At 41.9% G+C, this 19516-nt stretch overlaps 1 protein-coding gene across 9 annotated transcripts in view; it reads left to right on the forward strand.

Moving 5' to 3' along the window:
- Window positions 1–1083: 1083 nt before the first annotated feature.
- Window positions 1084–19516, forward strand: part of ntrk2a (neurotrophic tyrosine kinase, receptor, type 2a) — a 77151-nt gene continuing 58718 nt past the window's right edge. For all 9 annotated transcript variants that reach the window (XM_078285133.1, XM_078285136.1, XM_078285132.1 and 6 more), the window contains exons 1-8: window positions 1084–1334; window positions 4822–4896; window positions 6994–7065; window positions 7704–7772; window positions 8221–8369; window positions 17900–18036; window positions 18755–18887; window positions 19243–19314. In XM_078285133.1, the coding sequence (XP_078141259.1) occupies window positions 1084–1334; window positions 4822–4896; window positions 6994–7065; window positions 7704–7772; window positions 8221–8369; window positions 17900–18036; window positions 18755–18887; window positions 19243–19314 (958 nt within the window). The remainder of the gene's footprint in view (window positions 1335–4821; window positions 4897–6993; window positions 7066–7703; window positions 7773–8220; window positions 8370–17899; window positions 18037–18754; window positions 18888–19242; window positions 19315–19516) is intronic.

A 19516-nucleotide genomic window follows, 5' to 3' on the forward strand; every position in this document is an offset into this window, starting at 1 on the left:
CTCAAGGCCGGTGACGCCTGTCACGGACCGCGCGCTCTGAAGATCTTTAACCCCTGACAGCCCACTAACAACCACCAAAAACAACAGATTGAGTGTGGATTAAAGGGGGGCAGGGGAGGAGGTAGAGAGAGAGAGAGAGAGAGAGAGAGAGAGAGGAGAGAGAGAGAGAGAGAGAGAGAGAGAGAGAGAGAGAGAGAGAGAGAGAGAGAGAGCATCCTTCAACCTGAAAACAAGCATCAGCCCCCGCTGAAGTGTCTTTGAGCAAGAGACTGAAACCCCCGCCAGCTCCTGTTCTGCACCTGACCCTGCACTCCGACCTCGAGGCGCATATTTCCCCATGGGGATCAATAAAGTATCACATTATACATGATCTGCTTTTGATGCTGGTACCCATCCATCTCCTCCTCCTCCTCTCTTCCCTCCCTTTCTCCTCTCATCCCCTCATCATCCCTCCCTCCTATAGCTCTTTCAGCGCTAAACAAGCAGCGGAGCGGCAGCGGCGCGCACCACAAGGCTTTCCCATCCGCTCTGTCATTTATTCTGTTCTCCCTCCCGTCTCCCTGTCGAGAATAATCCACACACAGAGAACATTGTGTCGAGGAGGCTCCAGCCTATATACAACACACACTGCGTGTCGGCTGAGAGAGAGAGAGAGAGAGAGAGAGAGAGAGAGAGAGAGAGAGAGAGAGAGAGAGAGAGAGAGAGAGAGAGAGAGAGAGAGAGAGAGAGAGAGAGAGAGAGAGAGAGAGAGGAATCCTCCTTGGCACACACCCGTCAGTGTGGCAGTGTGATTTTGACTGACTGGCTGACAGACGGATTCTGGAGGAAACAAACAGGAAAGGGAGGATACATTTTTCTCCCCCCCCTCTTGCTGTCTTTTTCACACCTTTTCGCTCTGTCTTGTCTCTCAGTGTGTCAGGGCCGATGGTTTTCTAGCTGCGTGCAGTATTATCCACCTCAGCATCGGATTTTCTTTCCCCTCATTTCTTTTCTCCTTGCTTGGCTGTACCGGGGCTGATCCCAACCATCCTGGGCCGGGCCGTGGGGGTGTTCAGCGAGCCGTAGCTGAAGTTGGCACCCGAGATGAGCGCCTTGAGACCCGGGACCGGGGCTCTGTCTCCGCCGGGGAGAGGGTCCGGGTCGTGGCGGTGGTGGTGGTGGGTCGTGGTGGTAGGGCTGGCGGTGGGTTCGGGGGGGTTGTGGAGGTCCGGGGCGGCGTGCCCGTCTTCATGCTCCTGCAGCGGGACCAGGATCTCCTGCGTGGACCAGGAGCGGAGGATCATGGCTTTCCCCGTCCTGCAGAGCGAGCTGGAGATGGAGAATATCACCGACATGTGAGTGTTTCTCTTAAGAGTCCGACTCCTGTTTTTTTTTTGTTTTTGTTTTTTTAAGGGAGATGTTTGGTTGGTGAATTGTCGTTAATCCCTCATATTTCGCCTGCTTTCATCAAGGTGGCTGCATTAATTCATTCCAAAAAAGGGAATGCCATCTCCTTTCATCCCTCCTGTCACATTGCTCCTTGTATGTCTGGAGCTGACTGCCTGCATGGTCCATATAGGCTGGGAAGCACTGGAACCGGTGCGGACATAGGCTGTTTTATTGCAATGAATGATAAACTGTCTGTACGTGCATTTAATATTAAGTCATTAATTTAGCCAGTCAATTACAGATTTAGGCTAAATCCCATTTATTCATCCTGGGTTCGTCACAGTCAGACGCGCATCATCATGTGTAACCTATATTGCATAACAAACCTATTGCCAACATGGAGCACATTCTTTCGATATCATCGTGGAAATGTTTAAAAATGAAAGCAAATTAGGTTGATAGACTTTGTTTTGCCTGTAATTTGAAAATGGACAAAGCTCATTTTGTGTGTGTGTAGCTTATGTGCGTGTGTGTGTGCGTGTGCAGGGAGAGACGCACTGAGAGTAGGGAAGACTAGACCATCTATGCCGCTGAATGCCAGACACCGCTGTCCAAATATTAGCACAGACACTTCCCGAGATGGTTATGAGTGTATTAAAATGAATCCCAAAAGCCGAGAAAAATCGATGTTCAAGAAAAGGGACGTTTTGCCAATCAAAGCCAACATTTTGCCATCTAGTATTTGAAGGACCGGACCCTCCTTTTTGGGCTGCCAGGCGATAATTCAAGATGAGACAAAATCTGTATCAGTGCGTATTTCAAATGTAAATCCCATCATTTCGTAAAACGCCATTTGGCCGAGAAATAACCAGATAAAGGTCTAAGCATTTATCTCTGAATAATTAAAGAGGAGATAATACCCCGATTAAAATATTTGATTGCCACGATATCAATCTTGGCAAAGATAAACGACCTTGTTGATATCACTTTTGGCAGAGATAAACAATCTTGTTTATCGTCGGCCTTGGAGAAGCCTTGGAAGCTGTTTAAATGAGCCAGCAATCTGGTGAAAAGCATGCATCCACTGAGTGCTTGGCTAATGTAAATAGACAAATTACTGATGACCACGCGACGTCTAATTCCAAACGACCTTGCCAAAACCAGGCAGATAGGCGATCATGTCCCCCTGTCTGTGTTAGTTGGTTAGACATCTTGTTCCGATTTTATCACATCTACATAGATACACTGCAACTTGGCAATTTGAGAGGATGTGCCTTATTATTTTGTATGACTTATTTTCAAGAAATCGTGTTTTGAATCCTTGTAAATCACAAAAAAAGCTTTGCAAAATGATGTATAAGTTTACTTTAAGTTCTGTCTTTGCTACTCAGTTTGTGAATTTGTTTCAATAAGTCAAAAGAGAATCAAATGATGTTTAGGAAGACTTAGTTAAGGAGGTGGGAGTACTGCCAGCAGATGGTAGGCTGTGACACCATGCAATATATTTAAATGGCAATGAGGGAGATACTGTGTACCCCCAAATAACACAATGGTTATTGATCAAAGCTGATGAAAAAACAGAGAGGTGGGTACACGTCCAAATACGGTGTGATGCTCTCCCAGACTTTAGCTATCTCACTTTAATTGGACTGTGTTCTGACTTTATAGAGCTGCATCTTGGTGATATACAGTAAACTGTAGCTTTAACCAGCTTCACTGGTGAGTTACTGGAGACGTAAAAGATATAAGTCAGTATTGCATCTTTTGTTGTTTGTCGTTTTTGCACAACGCTTGTGTAATATTGCTCTGGGAAATTTAATTCTATAACAGTTAGCTTCTCACTTTACAATACACTTAACATGAAGCCATTGATTCTTTAACATTATACAGTGATACAAAGAATGGGCTTCATTTATCAATGTTTCCCTGTGTGTAAAACACTGGGAAATGCTGATGGGCTGTGTCGGAGGTTCTCTAATTAATGAAACACGCATACCAAATGTTTTTTAGAGGTTAGGTACTGAGTGTTTCTGTCTAGTATTTATTAAAATATAATTCTTTTTAAATACATTTATAAATATAAAAAGCAGAGATTACAACTTTCTTGACTGAGCTCTGTTGATACAACTATGTAAAACAACTGTTTAGCTTTGATGTCCTGCAGAAATCTTTTATCTCTAATATTTACAATTCTCCAGTATTTTATTATTATTACATATTTTCACCTTTGTTGGAATCAAAATAGGGAGAGACAGGAAAGACTGGGGGGATGACGTGACAAAGGTCCCGGGCCGGATTCAAACCCAGAACACTGTGTTTACATGGTCTGGTCTCCTTTTTTTTTTTTTTTACTGTAATTGATAGCTGACACTGTCTACCTCATGCCAAAAAGGTTTAATGACCTTGTGAATTAGCCAAACAATAGGCCTAAATGTATTGTAAAGTTTTGGGTGCCAAAGAGAAAATCAGCAAGCTTCTCTCAATACCGATCAAGTTGCCTTTTTGGAGGTTTAGGATTTCTGCAGGACACTGTTGATGGACACTCAGTACTTTGCTGTGACTTGACCGGTACAGCATGTTCTTCACATTGTACTGTCAGTTCACTCCAGAGGTTTTGTTTAATCCTATCCAGAAGTTTGACCACAGATCTGATCCCAAAAGCCAAGTGTACACATTCTCTTTTTTAGCAACATCCTGTTTCATGTTCATACAGTTACACTCATTCACACAGGGGAGCTGCCCACCACAATCATCTCCTGTTAGCCATGAAGCACTGAGGGGTCGAGTGCCTTGCTCAAGTGCAGCTCAGTGTTAGCTGCAGATGAAGGGGAGAGAGTCGTATGTTCAGTTTCCCTGACTGGCAAACTTTGGTCAAACTTGTTTCTATACCTTTTAGGCTACCAGCTCCCCCATATACATCTGTTATGGTTCCTCAGGGGTTCATTGGTTATTTTTGGTTAGGGTTAGGGTTAGTGGTCCAAGTATCTTTGAAATTGCCTCCAACCTATAGCTTTGAATAGATAGATAGATAGATAGATACATCTTTATTGGCCACTACTTTACATGCAATGGAAAATTGTCTCCAGCCATAAAAATCCAACACACCAGACTTTATATACATAAGAGATAAAAGATAAAATAAAATTCAGATAAAATTCAATATAAATAGATAAAATAAAAGGAGAAAATAGAATAAAAAGTAGAAAATATAAAATAGATATGCCACTTGAACTCTGACTGTTGAATCTCAAACAGTTAATAGGAATAAAAAAAAAGTTTGGCAGTGAGGTGGCGCTATACATAAAGCACCATGTGAGCTTGGTTCTCTATTGTGATCCTAACAACCTTTTTTGGGGGGTTATTTTGTACTTTTTTTCTTGCTGAAATGTTTCTGTTCCTGTTTCCCTCAGTTAACAAATGAGCCCTCTGACATGTGCTTGTATCTCCTGACAGCTACATCGCCAACCAGAGCAGCTTCTCCTCCATCAACGACAAAGACCTGCACCTCTACAGGAACCTCAGGAACCTGTGAGTCTTTCAGCCGCTCAAATAACCAGCACAAAATCGCTGATCCACGGCACATAGGAAACATTTTGAGATATTGCAAGTGACCAGTTTTGCTTAAAATATGACTATATTTTATATTTTTATATGTTTTAGCTGACACTGTTAACCTCATTAATCCATATCCCTGATTGAAAGCAATAATATCCACATACATTGCTTCAAAACGTTGCCTACACTGTCCATCATCACCTTAAATCTTAAGGTCGTGATAACATGTGCAGCATTTTGAGGCAGCAAGTGGAGCGATTTTATTACCTTTCATGCCCAACAGTATGTATCATAATTATGTGGTCCCTTATGGCCCGCTATATTAGACATATAGATTTTTTTTGCCTAAGCTGATAATTTCTATCCTTCTCCACTGCCTTAAAACCATGCAGTGTTTATCTGTGTGTCCCAGAGTGCTTGTAGTTATTGTGTTTTTCTATGCTTCTGTGTCTCATTTTACAAGTTTTATTTCTTAATCTGAAAAGGATTGTCTATCATGGAGCAATTTCTCGTAATGTAATATCCTGTTAGATAGAGACTAGCTAATGTCCTAGCCAATATCCCATTTGGAAGACACTTTTGTACAAAGCACCTTACCTACTGTAAAGTGCACACACTTTTAATTGTGGTTGGACCCAGTGGGAATGAAACCCTGCATGCTGAGAGAATGAGTGCTGTGCTGCAGCCACTGATCTATCAAGGACAACTGTCTCATGTGTTTGAGAGACTCTGTACACATGATTACACCCTCTATAATTTTCTTTTTGGATGCAAAGGTCTTGAGATACCCAATAATAATATTCCACAGTGAGTTTTAACATCTTGCCAGTAACCATTTTGTAAGAGGTAGGCGTCACATTTTTTTAAAATGGTTTATATCTCATTTTTTGACTGAAAATCTTCACTCGTTCCATTTGTGTCAGACAAGATCAATCAATCGCAGAACAGTCATTAAACCAACTTCACATCAGACGGTGATTTAGCCCTACAGCCTCACCTCAGTAGATCAAGGGCACAGGCTGTCTAAGTACCTGTACTTACTGAAGTATAAAGGCACCTGACTCTTGGAAGAGCACATTTTTGTACATGGAGAGACTTTTTATTGAATCTCTAAGTTTATATGTAGAAGAAAGAATATAGCTTCTGACTGACACCGTTTTTGGTGGCATCACTCATTCAAATGTAGCCTTCGTGGAAAAATTACGATGACAAGATGTAGTAATGACTGATTTCTTTCTTTCCATTTGAACATTCTCTTTCTTTCTATGCCGGTTTACATCACTACTATTACTACATGCTGTGGACTTATCACATTCTAGCAGCAATAATATCTGCTGCTATTTGGCTGGTACAGATAGGCCGATATTATCTGAGTCCCTGTACAGCCCACTAGCCCTAAAGTCCAGCCTTCATTTTGGCCTGAGTGACTCAGTCTCCATGGAGCTGAGTCTGGTCCGCAATAAATAACCTCTGCTGTTGTTGATATTGTTGAAATTCACTGTTGTTGTTGATATTTTCATTGTTGTTGTTGATGATAATATTGATGATATGCAGAGGTGGGAAGTAACTAAGTACGTTTACTCCAGTACTCTACTTAAGTACAATTTCGAGGTACTGGCACTTTACTTGAGTATTTCCATTTTGTGAGACTTTATACTTTTACACATTTCAGAGGGAAATATTGTACTTTTTACTCCATTATTCTGACGGCTGTGGTTACTAGCTACTTTGCAGAATGTTGTTTTTACATGCAAAACAAACTATGAGCTCATAAATATGTTGCATTGTTAGAGTTTAAACTTTAAACAGTATGGAGCAGTTAGACCTACAACATTCTTACAGGATAATGCATCAATAATTTAACACTCTGAAAGAATGAGTACTTTTACTTTTGATACTTAAGTACGTTTTGCTGCTGACACTTCTATACTTTTACTTAAGTAGAATTTTGAATGCAGGACTTTTACTTTTAATGGAGTATTTTTCCATTGTGGTATTGCTACTTTTACTTAAGTAAAGGATTTGATTACTTTTTCCACCTCTGATGATATGGTGTTTGTTTTGTGTCAGAACGGTGACCAACAGCAGACTAACATATGTGTCGAAGCTGGCCTTTCAAAACAACCTCAAACTACAGTACCTGTGAGTAAAAACACCTTCTGTACTTTATATTCCTTCCTTTCTATGGATGTGACAGCTACAACCAAGATAAGGCGGCCATTATTCATCCCTTTTAGTAAGCATTTTGTTTAATTCAGATGAGGACGGCACAGTTAAAAACAGCCTATCTTTTGATTTTGTATTGTTCAATTGTTACTATGCATTTATTGTATGATGTATTGTTTAAATTGCCTAACAATTATTATTCAGTACACAGAGGAATCGATATGTAACATTTATGAAGGATAACTCAAAAAGACGGCCCAATCTGAGTAATTCTAAAGAACAAAACCCCGTGATAGAAGAGAGATAGTTTCCTTGTGGGAAACGAAGCCCCAGTCCAGGTTCATCCGTGAATAGGATTTGTAATTGATCCTCGAATCTTGAGACATTGTTAGCATAATTTGACAATATTGTGCTGATCAATGCACCACTTAAGGTTAATTGCCACCATACTTAGAGGGAGGGGGAGACTTCTAATGAGAAAATGATAAAGGCTTATTGGTTCACTCGAAATAGAAATGCGCCATCGGTTGTATAGTAGCATCAACATCAGCTTAACATTTTGTTGGGGTATTGCAAAAGTAATCTCATTCCCTGATGCCCTATTTAATTTCCAGGAATCTGAAAGATAACAACCTGTCATCACTGTCCTGGAGGATATTCAGACACCTCAACATCTCATATCTGTGAGTTTGGTGTAGCCCTTTATATCAGTCTGTCTATCTCTACGCCTGTCTGTCTGCCTGCCTGTCTTTCTCTCCCTCTCTCTCACTCTCTGTCTGCCTGTCTTTCTGCTTTCCCGGCCTGTTATTTGACTATCAGCTAGTTTTTTTTTTGTGGCTCCCTCTTTTTTCAGTTTCTCTGTCCCTCCTTCTCTCTTGTGTGTTTTTCTTTTAGTTACCTGAGTGTATTACTCACTGTTTTTGACTTCCCTCTCTCTCTCTCTCTCTCTCTCTCTCTCTCTCTCTCTCTGTCTGTCTCTTACATGCACACGCACAATATGGTACAATAGTCTAACTATTTTGTGTGTGTTGTGTGTATATGTCACTGTTTGCGTGCATTTCTGTGTGTGCACTTTTGTATATATATACTGTGTGTGTGTGTGTGTGTGTGTGTGTGTGTGTGTGTGTATAGGATCCTGTCAGGGAACCCTCTGCACTGCTCCTGTGAGAATATGTGGATCAAGCTGTGGTTGGGGGAGGAAGCTGACACACAGGAGCTGCGCTGCATCGAGGAGGGAGGAGGACGCAAGCTGCTGTCCAGACTCACACTACCTAACTGTGGTGAGGACACACACACACACACACACACACACACTGAAGCAGACAGAAGACAAGCTATACGCCCCCAAATTTACTTGTGCTTGCATGAGAACACAGATGCAGAAACACAGACACAAGTGCACACACATGTACACACACACACACACACACACAAACACACACACACAGCGGAGGTAAGGAGCTGCACAAGGATTTTATAAGATATACTGCATACCATACTGCAAAGTGCTTAAACACCTGGAGGAAAGCGGTAATACTAATGGTTTCCAAATATTGTTTTTTGCGTGTGTGACTATGTGTGTTTTTGCAATCATTCGTACTGTATGTGTAGGGGGAGTATGCATGATTGGAGTTAGTGACACCATGTTGACTTTGAAAACTCCACCAGTTAACACCAAAGTGGTGTGGTAGCACAGTGTTGTTGTTGTAACTAAGAGAATCGCTGAACAAAATATTTCATTCATATGTTGACTTACCCACCACACTTAGAAAAGCATCAAGCTATACTTGCTGGTGTGCAGCGAGGAGCCTGTCCATGCTTGTGACTTTTACCGTACTGGTGTAACTTTTACCGTCACTGGTGTACGAGCTCCCACTGTATTTTTTGGCCTGTGCATACCACAACTCCTCTAAGAACTGTGCATTGCAAAAAGCGTTACACATGAACAAATGAACAAACAGGCGAACAAATGAACAAACGACTGAACGCACAAACACACACACAAACGAATGCACACACAGACTCCTAATAATGTAGCCTGGTTTGTTGTGGGTGTCAGTTTCATCCGTCACTGGACCCTGATCCACTAAAAGCTCACTGGCTCTAAATGGGCTGACATTGTCTCTGTCCTGTGCGGGTGTTCTCATATGATGTATAGATTAGTTACTAGACAGAGGAGAGTGCGCGTGTGTGAGAGACTCAGAGAGAGAGAGAGAGAGAGAGAGTGTGTGTGTGTGTGTGTGTGTGGTTATGTCATAGTATAGACTGGTTACGGTCATCGGGGATATGAGCTGGAGAAAGGTCACTGTAACGGACATTATGGAGAGATATTAACCTGAAATGGAACGGTTGTGCAATTAAACACAACAATGACATCACCGAGTCTCAAAGATGCTGAGTGGAGGATTTTCACCACATGCATCACAGTGAAATGAAGTGTTATAACCACCGTCTGCACTATGTTCTATAGCACCTGTGACCCACTGTCTGGCCGGCAGATTTCATTTCCTTTTCCACTGAAGCTGTTGAAGCATCATTTACCACTCTGCTAGAGAGGAATTCTTGAGATTTCGGGGGGAAATTATACTCCAAGACTCCTCACATTGTCTCGCACGAAGGGGACAAGATGACCAGCGATTGTCACATTTTTTGTGAGCTCTGGAAGACTTTTTTCTTCTTTTCATAGATTTAATAGTGAAAAATGAATGAGAAAATGCTACATCTGCAGCGTTTAAGAGATAAAGAAACAAGTCTCTCTCAACAGAGATAAAAAGACAACATATTTTGTATTCCCCTAAGGAATACTGTGTAATCTATAAAACTAATCTGAATATTCTGAAAGTCATCAGAGAGTGTAACCCTCTCTGAGTGTTCAGAGGGCAACTCAGGCCAAGGATCAGGAGCAGAGGGGTATTCAAATATTTACAGCACAAGTGAGTGTTGTGTCAAGCTAAACTAGCTGACTCTCCACAATGATGAAGATCTTCTCCAGATCTGGCTTGTGCGAGTGTTTATCAAACATAAACGTAAATGACAACAGTTAATTGACACTTCATCCCTTCTTCTTTTAGCACACAGCGTCACCGCAGCTTGACTCGTCCCGAAAAATTTGAGTTTCTGACCTGCTTCAAAATCCCTGAAAACCTTCTGTCCAAACCGGAGGAGTCTAAGCTTTTTATGAGTTGAAATCTGATTAAAATTGGCAATCACTTGCTCATCATGTTATTTTTCAACACTATTTCAGAATTTGAGCACGGACCAAGCAGTAAAGTAAGAAATTGAGGCTGTTACGCCCCGTGGGGGCATGAGTCCAGTCAGATCCCGTCAAGTTTGAACATAAATGTCAAGCTCTATGTCTGATTTAATTTAGAAAACACACACACTAACAGTTGTGCAATAATAGAAGTGGCAATAGTAGTGGTCATTTAATGGAAGGTTTATAGGCCTCAATCGAAATGTCATCACAGAGGCATAGCCCCGTAACAGAAAGCCAGACCATGGATGTGGAGATATTTTTGCATTCTCTGTTGTTGACAGAACAATTGATAAAATTGCAAACAATATGTGACAGCTAAACATAATTTCTGAATGCAGTTTGTCTGTTATGTTTAACTTACAGTAGAAAATAGACCCGCAGATTGAAATACATATAATTCAAAAAGATTAAGCATGCTTATACCCATAACTGATATGGTCAAAAATAGCACAGGGCAGTCGGGACACGGAGGACGCTAACGCTAAGTTAGCTAGCAGGAAGCTAACAATGTCATTGATAACTCCTATTGATCCGTCCCCTCTGCCTCCATTAGCGGCGGTTATTTTTGGCATTACCACAGTTACAGCAGGGCCCCTGGAGAGGTGGGCGGGGGACCCCCTGGCAGAGTGACATATGAGGAGGGCATGGGGGGGGGAGCATGCCAAACGACGCCCCAGGGCAAACAGTGATAGACCAAAAGACCTCTCAATCTGGCCAAACTGCTGACCTTTCGCTCTGTCTGTCGCTGTGTCTCTTTTTTTTTTCTTCTTCTTGCTGTCTTTTGCCGCTCCCTCTGTCTGGCCTTCTTTCTTTTATTCTGTATTTTCATCTGCAGTTCTTCTTTATCACTCATTATCTGCCTGTCTGTCTGTCTGCCTGTCTCTCCCTCTGCCTGTCTGCCCATCGCTGAGTGACATATGAGGAGGGCACAAAGGAGAGGAAGTGCCAAACGATGCCCCAGGGCTGACACTGATCTCTCAGGCCACTCGCATGTCTCTCTCTCTCTCTCTCTCTCTCTCTCTCTCACTGCTTGTTCTCCACTCTGAAAGGCTACAGAATCTGGACTTTTCACACTGCCGACCCATACGAAACTTTACCAAAAATGTCCCGGGCCTGATTTTACCGCAGTTCCCAATGCCTGTGTAATATAGAAAATAAGTGAACCGTATCATTCAGCACACTTCAGCACACTTCACTTCTTACAGCATCCACTCTTAGTTATTTGCTAATAGGATGAATACGGTAACCCACTCACACCAAAAGGTTTCCAATTTTCGAAATTTCTAATCCGGAAATGTCGCTTACAGCTCTGCCCTCCCCACAGCAGTCGGGCCGCTGACTCCTGGCTCCCCTCTCGCTCCAGCAGGCTCCCTCTCCCTCTGTTGCACTCTGAAAACTCATCTCTTATACTAAAACATCCTCAGCTCCCCCTCGAATCACATCCCCCACTCCCACATCTCCCCCCCTCTCTTTCCTCTAATATGCTCTTGCCTTGACGTTCTATACTGTACCTCTCCACTCTCCACTCTGCTCTTATTTCCCTTTCTGACACTTCTCCATTTTACACGATCATTCTAGGGTCAGAGGAATAGTTTTCCACATCTAATCTCAAGGCACTGAGGCTCTGACCGTTGTACTCCATAGTATTGATTGCTTGTTAAATTGGTGATCTAGAAATGTAAGTTTATTCTACCGTCGCACTCAGCTCTGGATAGGAGCATCAGCTAAATGCATAAATGTTATGAATTGAACCCCGCTGTCCTGAGCGAGGGTCGCTCTTTTTCCATGTGCTGTGGAAATGACAGCTCCAACTATTGCTGGATAGATTACCAGACCTCTGCTGGTCACAGCACAGCGCTGGCCTACTCTCTCTCCATCTGTCTATCTGTCTGTTTGTCTGTCTGTCTTTCTGTTTGGCTGGCAGGCTGTCGATCAGACTTTCTTGCCTTTTTTTGTACCTTCTTCTGTCTTTCTGTTTCTGTTTTTCCCCCTCCAACTTCTGTGTATTTGGTCTTGTCTGTCTGTCTGTCTCTCTCTGTCTGTCTGTCTGTCTGTCTCTCTCTCTCTTCCTCCCTCTCATGTAGAGTGCCCTCTTACAACTACATTATGTGAGGCATGGGTGCAGCATGCGGTCACAGACCCAGTAAATGACAGTCTCTTCAAATAGACCAACCAAAAAGGCCAGATGGCTCCCTTCTCTGTGGGCAGCAGTGTGAATTCATAAGAAAAGGCAAAGAATCCACACACTACTTAAAATATAAAAGACTAAGAAGGAGGCTGAAAAAGTATTTTCAAGGCATTTATTAAGCCATACTCTGCTCACCATCTTCATCAGTGTTTTACCAGCTCCGATATCAGAACCCCTTATACAGGTAGAAGACACAAGTCACATGATAGGGTAACGTAGTCACATGATACATAGCCACACCTTGTGAGTCATTATCCAGGTTCTATACATCTATTTACAAAGAGGATATATAGTATACAAAACAATGGACAACTACATGAGGAGTCTCTTCTTTATAACACAATATCTTTTCTATAGACGATATCCTTAATTTCCCACACCCAGACAGTGTCATGTGGCCATGTGGATGCTCTAACAGAGGCTAGCTTTAAAAGGGGCAAAAGTGTCTTAAGACAGAAGGGCATCAGTGGTGGGAGTGGGAAAATTGAGGCATGCTATTGCTAAGATTTTCAAAAATGTCAGCGCTACAGTATGTTCAGTAAAGATGTGAGAATGTACAGTATGCTTTTGTAATGTAGCAGCAGTCTGTAATACGCTAATAAAAATAATGCATAGATGATCAGAGACCAAAATATCTTCTAAAACCAAGGAATTTAAATTCAAACCAAAACTAGACCTTAAGTAGCCTATGACCATGGGAGTTGGACCAGTCACATGTTGTGTTAAATTGATATTTTAAAACTCAACAATTTTGTCAATGTAGATATTAAAATCACCTGCTATAATGACTGTGTCAGGGTTAGGGTTAGGGTAAAATAATAAAAAAAAAAAAACGGATTACAAAAATCTGATTAATCTGTGACAGTTTAAAAATTACAGTAATCCAGTTATAGATACAGAAAAAAAAATATGCTAGTGAAAGTTTTACTTTTACTAGAGTCTGACCTATTCCTGTTACCTCTATTTTAAGTGACCAACCAAATTATACAGGCCTCCCTGGCGAGAACAGATCAGTGAAAGTGTCAATGGGCTTGTTTCAGATCCTGATTCCGGAGAAGGGAAAGATGAGTCTCAGAGTTGTCTTTCTCAGGTTTTATTCAAAAAACACACAAGTAATACAACACGCTTCCTTTATTTAGAAAACACGCGGTTTTCCAACCTTAGGTTGTGCTTTTGCGAGTGACAGTTCCCCTTTTAGAAGATATATAGGTACAGTTTAATACCTCTGAATTGTCTCTCAGCCCTCAGAAGAGCTTCCTAGCAAGCTGTCTGTCTAGTCCCCCTTTAAGAGAGGAGTTCTGCGTTTTGCAGCTGGCTGGGTATATATGCCGTTTTTTTTCTAGCTGTTCTAACCACATGCTCTTATCACATCCTATATGGGCTCCTGTTAAGCGGGCCCAGTTTCCTAGTAAAGCAAGCGGAAGCATAGCCAAGCGGAAACATAGCCATTCCTGCCTGCTCTTGTCTCTTCTCTCTCCTCCTCTTCCAGATGAACTTTTTCAGCTGTTCTCTGGTTGCTGTGGCCCCTGCCCCCTGCCCTTTTCATGGCACACTGTACTCTGGTGGAGGGGTCCAGGACCCTTTGTGCCACTTTGGGACCAGGCTTTACAATATTCAATGGATTCGAAGGCTAAGTAAAACAAGTAAAACAGAGATAACTGCAAATTATCTGACTGCAGTTTTGAGCAAGAAATCAATAATCTATAACAGATTCTAGATTTAAAAGAAAACCTCCAAAGCCATCAGCCGCTGACACAAAGGAAACAGTTTTCTCTTAGTCTCACCTCTCTTTCTCTCCTCTCTCTCTCCTCGCCCTCGCTCTTTGTCCAGAAATCGTTTTGTGAATCCCTTTCAGATGTAATGCATCGACAGTCTCCCTGCTTTCACTATTGCTTGAACAACAGACAGACTCAGGGACAGATTTTGTGTTGTATGAATCTCTAACACAATTCCATCTCTCCCTATTACATGTTTTTTCCATTCAGAGGCCAGAGAATCACCTTTTTCTCTCCTCTGCTGTTGGTTCTGCCTCTAATCAGAAATCGCAGTGTCTCTGTGCTGGGAAGGCTGGACTGCTGCACAATAAATGTGAACAGTACTCTAAACATCAATATGTTTCATTGAGGCTCCTATTGTGGCTTATAGCTGTATGATCTTTTGAACAAGGGCTGCCAGTAATGACACTGTACTGTAATATACTGTGGCCTATTGTGCTGAAGTTTCTACCCAGAGAATAGTAGCCTATATGTTTTTCCTTTTAAAAATGTGCTTTATTGTGACCAGCTGTTCAGCATCACATCACAGAGACATGCTGTATATCCTTGATACTGTGTTGGCAAGTTGCACAGTACATGCACTTGGTGGATGAAGGCAATTGGGATTCTGTGTCAAGGAGCGGTCATATAATCCATGCTAATTTAACATATTCTTTGTACATTTAGTCATAAACAACACTTCAAATGTTGAATCTCAACTTTCTAGTGACTATAATGTGTCACTAAAAAGTCTACTGAGTTTCAAGAGATGCTCATAATTGTGTGAAAAGCAGTCTATAGATGTTCAATTAACCCTGGACTAGGGTTAAACTTTGGGTTGGGGTTAAATACGGTCAGATTAAGGTTGGGGTTAGGTTTAAAAATGGGGTCAGGTTAGGGTTAGGCTACGGTCAAGTTTTGGGTTACATAGTTTATGGAGATGCACCAAGTAGGCAAGTGGCACTTTGTTGAACATCTACTTTTTGTCACCTGATAGTTAGTTGAGTATCTACATTGGATTATCCAAAGAAAGTGTTATCAAGTTTTCATCTTTATGAATCATGTTCAGTCAGCTATACTCTACAATACCTGTTGAAATAAAGGATGCATCGGTGAATAAGGGGTACAAAGCATACTGAGAGCAGGGGAGGTTTTCTGACATTGCCATGGTCCAGTTAAAATCTAAACACCAAATATTAAAAAGACTCCATTTTAGGGTGAATCTCTGTTCAAAAATCTGGTTTTGCCCCACAATGAAACTCTCAGAGCAACGGTTTAAATTATATTCCCTCTGTGTTCTCATATTGCAAGTGAAAACATTGCAGGAGCAAACCTGATACGTGAATGCCAATTATGTCTCCTAGCAATATGAGAGAAAATGTGAGAAAAAAAAAAAAAAGAGAAAAAATGAAAGTAAATGAAAGTACAGTGCAGCAAACCATTGTTGGGCATTGGTTGTCTTCTGCATTTGCCAACACTGAAGAATGTGGATTCCTGTAACACTGCTCTGTTGGATTGCCTTCTGTAGACACTTGACTGATGGCATTTTCCATATGTTTGCAATTGGCTGCAGGTGCGCTGTAGCCTGGCCACATAGAATAGTAAATCTTTCCATGTAATCACTCATGTAATCCCAGTGTTGCAGCAGACAGGCCAGCTAGCTGTTCTTGTGATTAATTAATTCTATAATTTAATTAATTGCGTTCACACCAGGTTTTTTGTGAGAGTAGGGATTTCCATTGCAATCCGACCACTTGATACACAGGCAAATTTTTTGGGCAAATTTGGGGCAAAATTTGCCAGCAATGAGCAATGAGTATGAATGACTGGGCGATGGGCAAGAGTAACTGACAAATTTGACAGTAGGAGTGAAAATGGATGAAATAAACAGATACTGCTGTCATCACTGTTATCTTGGCCCCCTCTTTTCTACTGAAAATGTGATAGTTTAATCATTTTATCAAGGTTATCCGCTTGAATTTCCCAACATGTGTATTATAGCTAGGCTAGCATGTGTATTATAGGCATGTGTATTACAGATATAGCTGTTAGCTAGCTTGCTAGATTAAATGTTCTATAAAAAGAATCACAGCTGTTATTTCCTAGCTATGTTTACTATTTAGTAGCAGTTGGACCATTTTGGAAATATTTCATGCTGAGAACAGGGCACCTGATCAGTTTTATTGTCTCTGATTGGTTGATGCTCTCTGATCAAGCTTGGCTAGATTTCATACTGCTACATGGTTTTCAGTGAGAAAATATTTACAGCAAAATCTGCAATTTTTTGCCCCAAATTTGACCTAAAAAAAAGCCTTTCGTATCAAAGCAACTAAAGATTTACATATACAGCATAGTATGACTATTGTAGGTGCACTTGTGAATAATTCAACATTTAACTTATTTCTCTATGTATGGATTCATGTTCAGGACGCACATCATAACAACCCCATTCACATCAAAACCAAGTAGGCTTCCATAATGACAGCTTGGTCACGGATGGCTTGGCTCCATGTACTGTAGCTGTGTGTGTGTGTGTGTGTGTGTGTGTGTGTGTGTGCGTGCGTGCGTGTGTGTAATGTGATCTACAGACGGCAGACGTAGCAGCAGTAGAAAGCTGATTTACTGAGAGCCTGTTAAGATATGTGGGTCTGATATGGCAGCTGGCCTGCCACCACTGAAATGACTGGTTTTTACTACGTCCCAGGGTGATTGAGTGGGTTGCCGTAGTGATAAGTGGGTTGCCCTGGTGATAAGCATTCCGGCGACGGACAGAAGAGGTGGAAGAGGGAGAGAAGGGGAGAGGAGAGGGTTCGATAAGGAATCTGTCCGTTTTTATCTGCAGTAGCTGTTGACACCCATTTCTTCTGCACTGTTCTTTTGTCTTCTCCTGCTCTCTTCTCTTCTCTTCTCTTCTCTTCTCTTCTTCTCTTCTCTTCTCTTCTCTTCTCCTCTCTTCTCTTCTCTTCTTCTCTTCTCTTCCCTCCTTTCTTCACCGTGGATGTTATTGGACAGGGACAAAAGGGTGGCAAGACTCTGATTGAGCCTGATTGGTCATGCTCAGGTCACCTCCTGGTCAGCACTGTACACACACACACACACACACACACACACACACATACACACACATACACACACACACGCATGCACGCACACACAGAGTCGCCAGTGTCTTTGCTTTGACAGAGGCTTCAGACTGTGTCCAATCAATTTAGTACTTGGGCTACTGAAGACATGCACTAGTAATCAGTGTAGCCATCACTGTGTTTGAACTCTGTCTCTTTGTCTGACTGTCTGATTGGGGTGAGTGTGCTTAAATGAAAGAGAGAGAGAGAGAGAGAGAGAGAGAGAGAGAGAGAGACATTGAAATAGAGTTATTTCTTTGTGTGTCTTTTTTTCCAGTGTGTGGGAGTGGGCTTCTACTCTTATTGTTTAGGTTATTACGTGTTCTGTGTTTCAACTAAAATGACAAGAGTTGACCATGAACCCTAAGTCTGTTTTTTTTCTCCCTTTTTTACTTCCCTCCTCCCTCCCTCCCTCCCTCCCTCCCTGATTGCTTTTTCTCTCTCCTCTCTCTGTTGCTCTCCCTCCTCCCCCCTTCCTGGCTGTGTGTAGTGGTTCCCATGGCAACACTGAGCCCATCCAAGGTGACAGTGAGGGAGGGGGCGGATGTGGTGCTGACCTGTAACACTTCTGGGGTGCCCTCACCTGAACTTATATGGAACATGAGCCCCCTGGTCACCAACTATGAGGTTAGGTCTCTTTTAGTTACCTGAGTGTATTACTCACTGTTTTTGACTTCCCTCTCTCTCTCTTTCTCTCTCTCTCTCTCTCTCTCTCCCTCTCTTTCTCTCTCTCTCTCTCTCCTACACACGCACACATTCAGTCATCCAGACCCACACAAACTCAAATTTACAGAAACATCTCAAATAAACAGACTACTATTTACTAAATTGTTCTCATATGCATATACAGTGTATTATCATGCTGCATTATGCTAGTGATAATACTGTAAACCCAAACTAGCACCATATATTTTATTATGATTCAGACCTGGGCAAAATATATATATTCATAAACTGCCAGAATTGTTGTTGATTTTTCTTGCCAGACAGTTAAACTGCCTTGAATGTAGTGACATCAGTTGTAAGATAATGCTGAATCTGGCACTTCACATATCTGAAACATTATTCAGCTACTAGTTTGTCCAGGTCTGTTCAGATTTAAATGGCAAATCTAATCCCAGCAGCATTCGTACCTAGAGAGAGCATTTTGTCACGGCAGTCTCATCACATCACCAATAAAAACTTTCGCTTTCCTAAAGGAATACAGACTTTTCGGCCTAGTAAGCCCTACGATCAACTGTTGTGTGATGACAAGATATAGGCAGCAGTTTCACCTCTTTGTGTTCAGGCAAAAAAAAAATACATCCAGAGATACATCCAAACAAAGATGTGTTTATTCATCCAGATCCAGACATCGGGCCAGATGTCGATGCTGCGTCTGTCCAACCTGTCGTCGCTGGACCACAACAGCAAGATCACCTGCACCGCCGAGAACGTTGTAGGGGAGAAGGAGTCTTCACTGCTGCTGGATATACTTTGTAAGTTCAGACCCAGAGGAGGAGATTCACAGGCAGCAATTTGCAGCAAAGTCGTTTGCTTCCATATTGCGTCCAGCGGGAGTGAGGATTGGCAAATGGGCCTGAGTCAATGTAGATAAATACCTCAAAGCGTCATCAGTGTATCATGGTCTTTAAAACAGAAAATGAAAAGCTGGAGAGGACAGTTGTTTCTCTCCTCTTTAAATCGGCGCTTTTGCATAGTCTCTCACTTCTAACTTGCCCTCTCCCCCTCGATTTCTGTCTTTTCTCCTTGTATCTTTGTTTGCTTGTATCTTGTTCTTTCAACCTGACATCATCTTTCCTCCACCACCTCTGTTCTCTCTTCTGCATCCAGTTGCTCCCAACATCACTAAGCTGAGTGATGCAATCCCAGACCATCACTGGTGCATCCCCTTCAGCGTTTCAGGTGAGAGTCTGTCAGGTTTGGTCCGCAGACCGGCAAGGAGGCTGGATAATATTCACCATAACCTTTTGTTAGTCCAATTCAATTTGTAAACCTTTGATTACATTTATACTCAAGTAATAAATCAAAACACGATATGATAGTCTATTTGGAGTTCATTTATTCTTGCCTGTGAAATAATGTGGAAAATATGCGTACTGCATAT

This window comes from Centroberyx gerrardi, chromosome 8 (genome assembly GCF_048128805.1).
Source record: "Centroberyx gerrardi isolate f3 chromosome 8, fCenGer3.hap1.cur.20231027, whole genome shotgun sequence".
Classification (NCBI taxonomy): Eukaryota; Metazoa; Chordata; class Actinopteri; order Beryciformes; family Berycidae; genus Centroberyx; species Centroberyx gerrardi.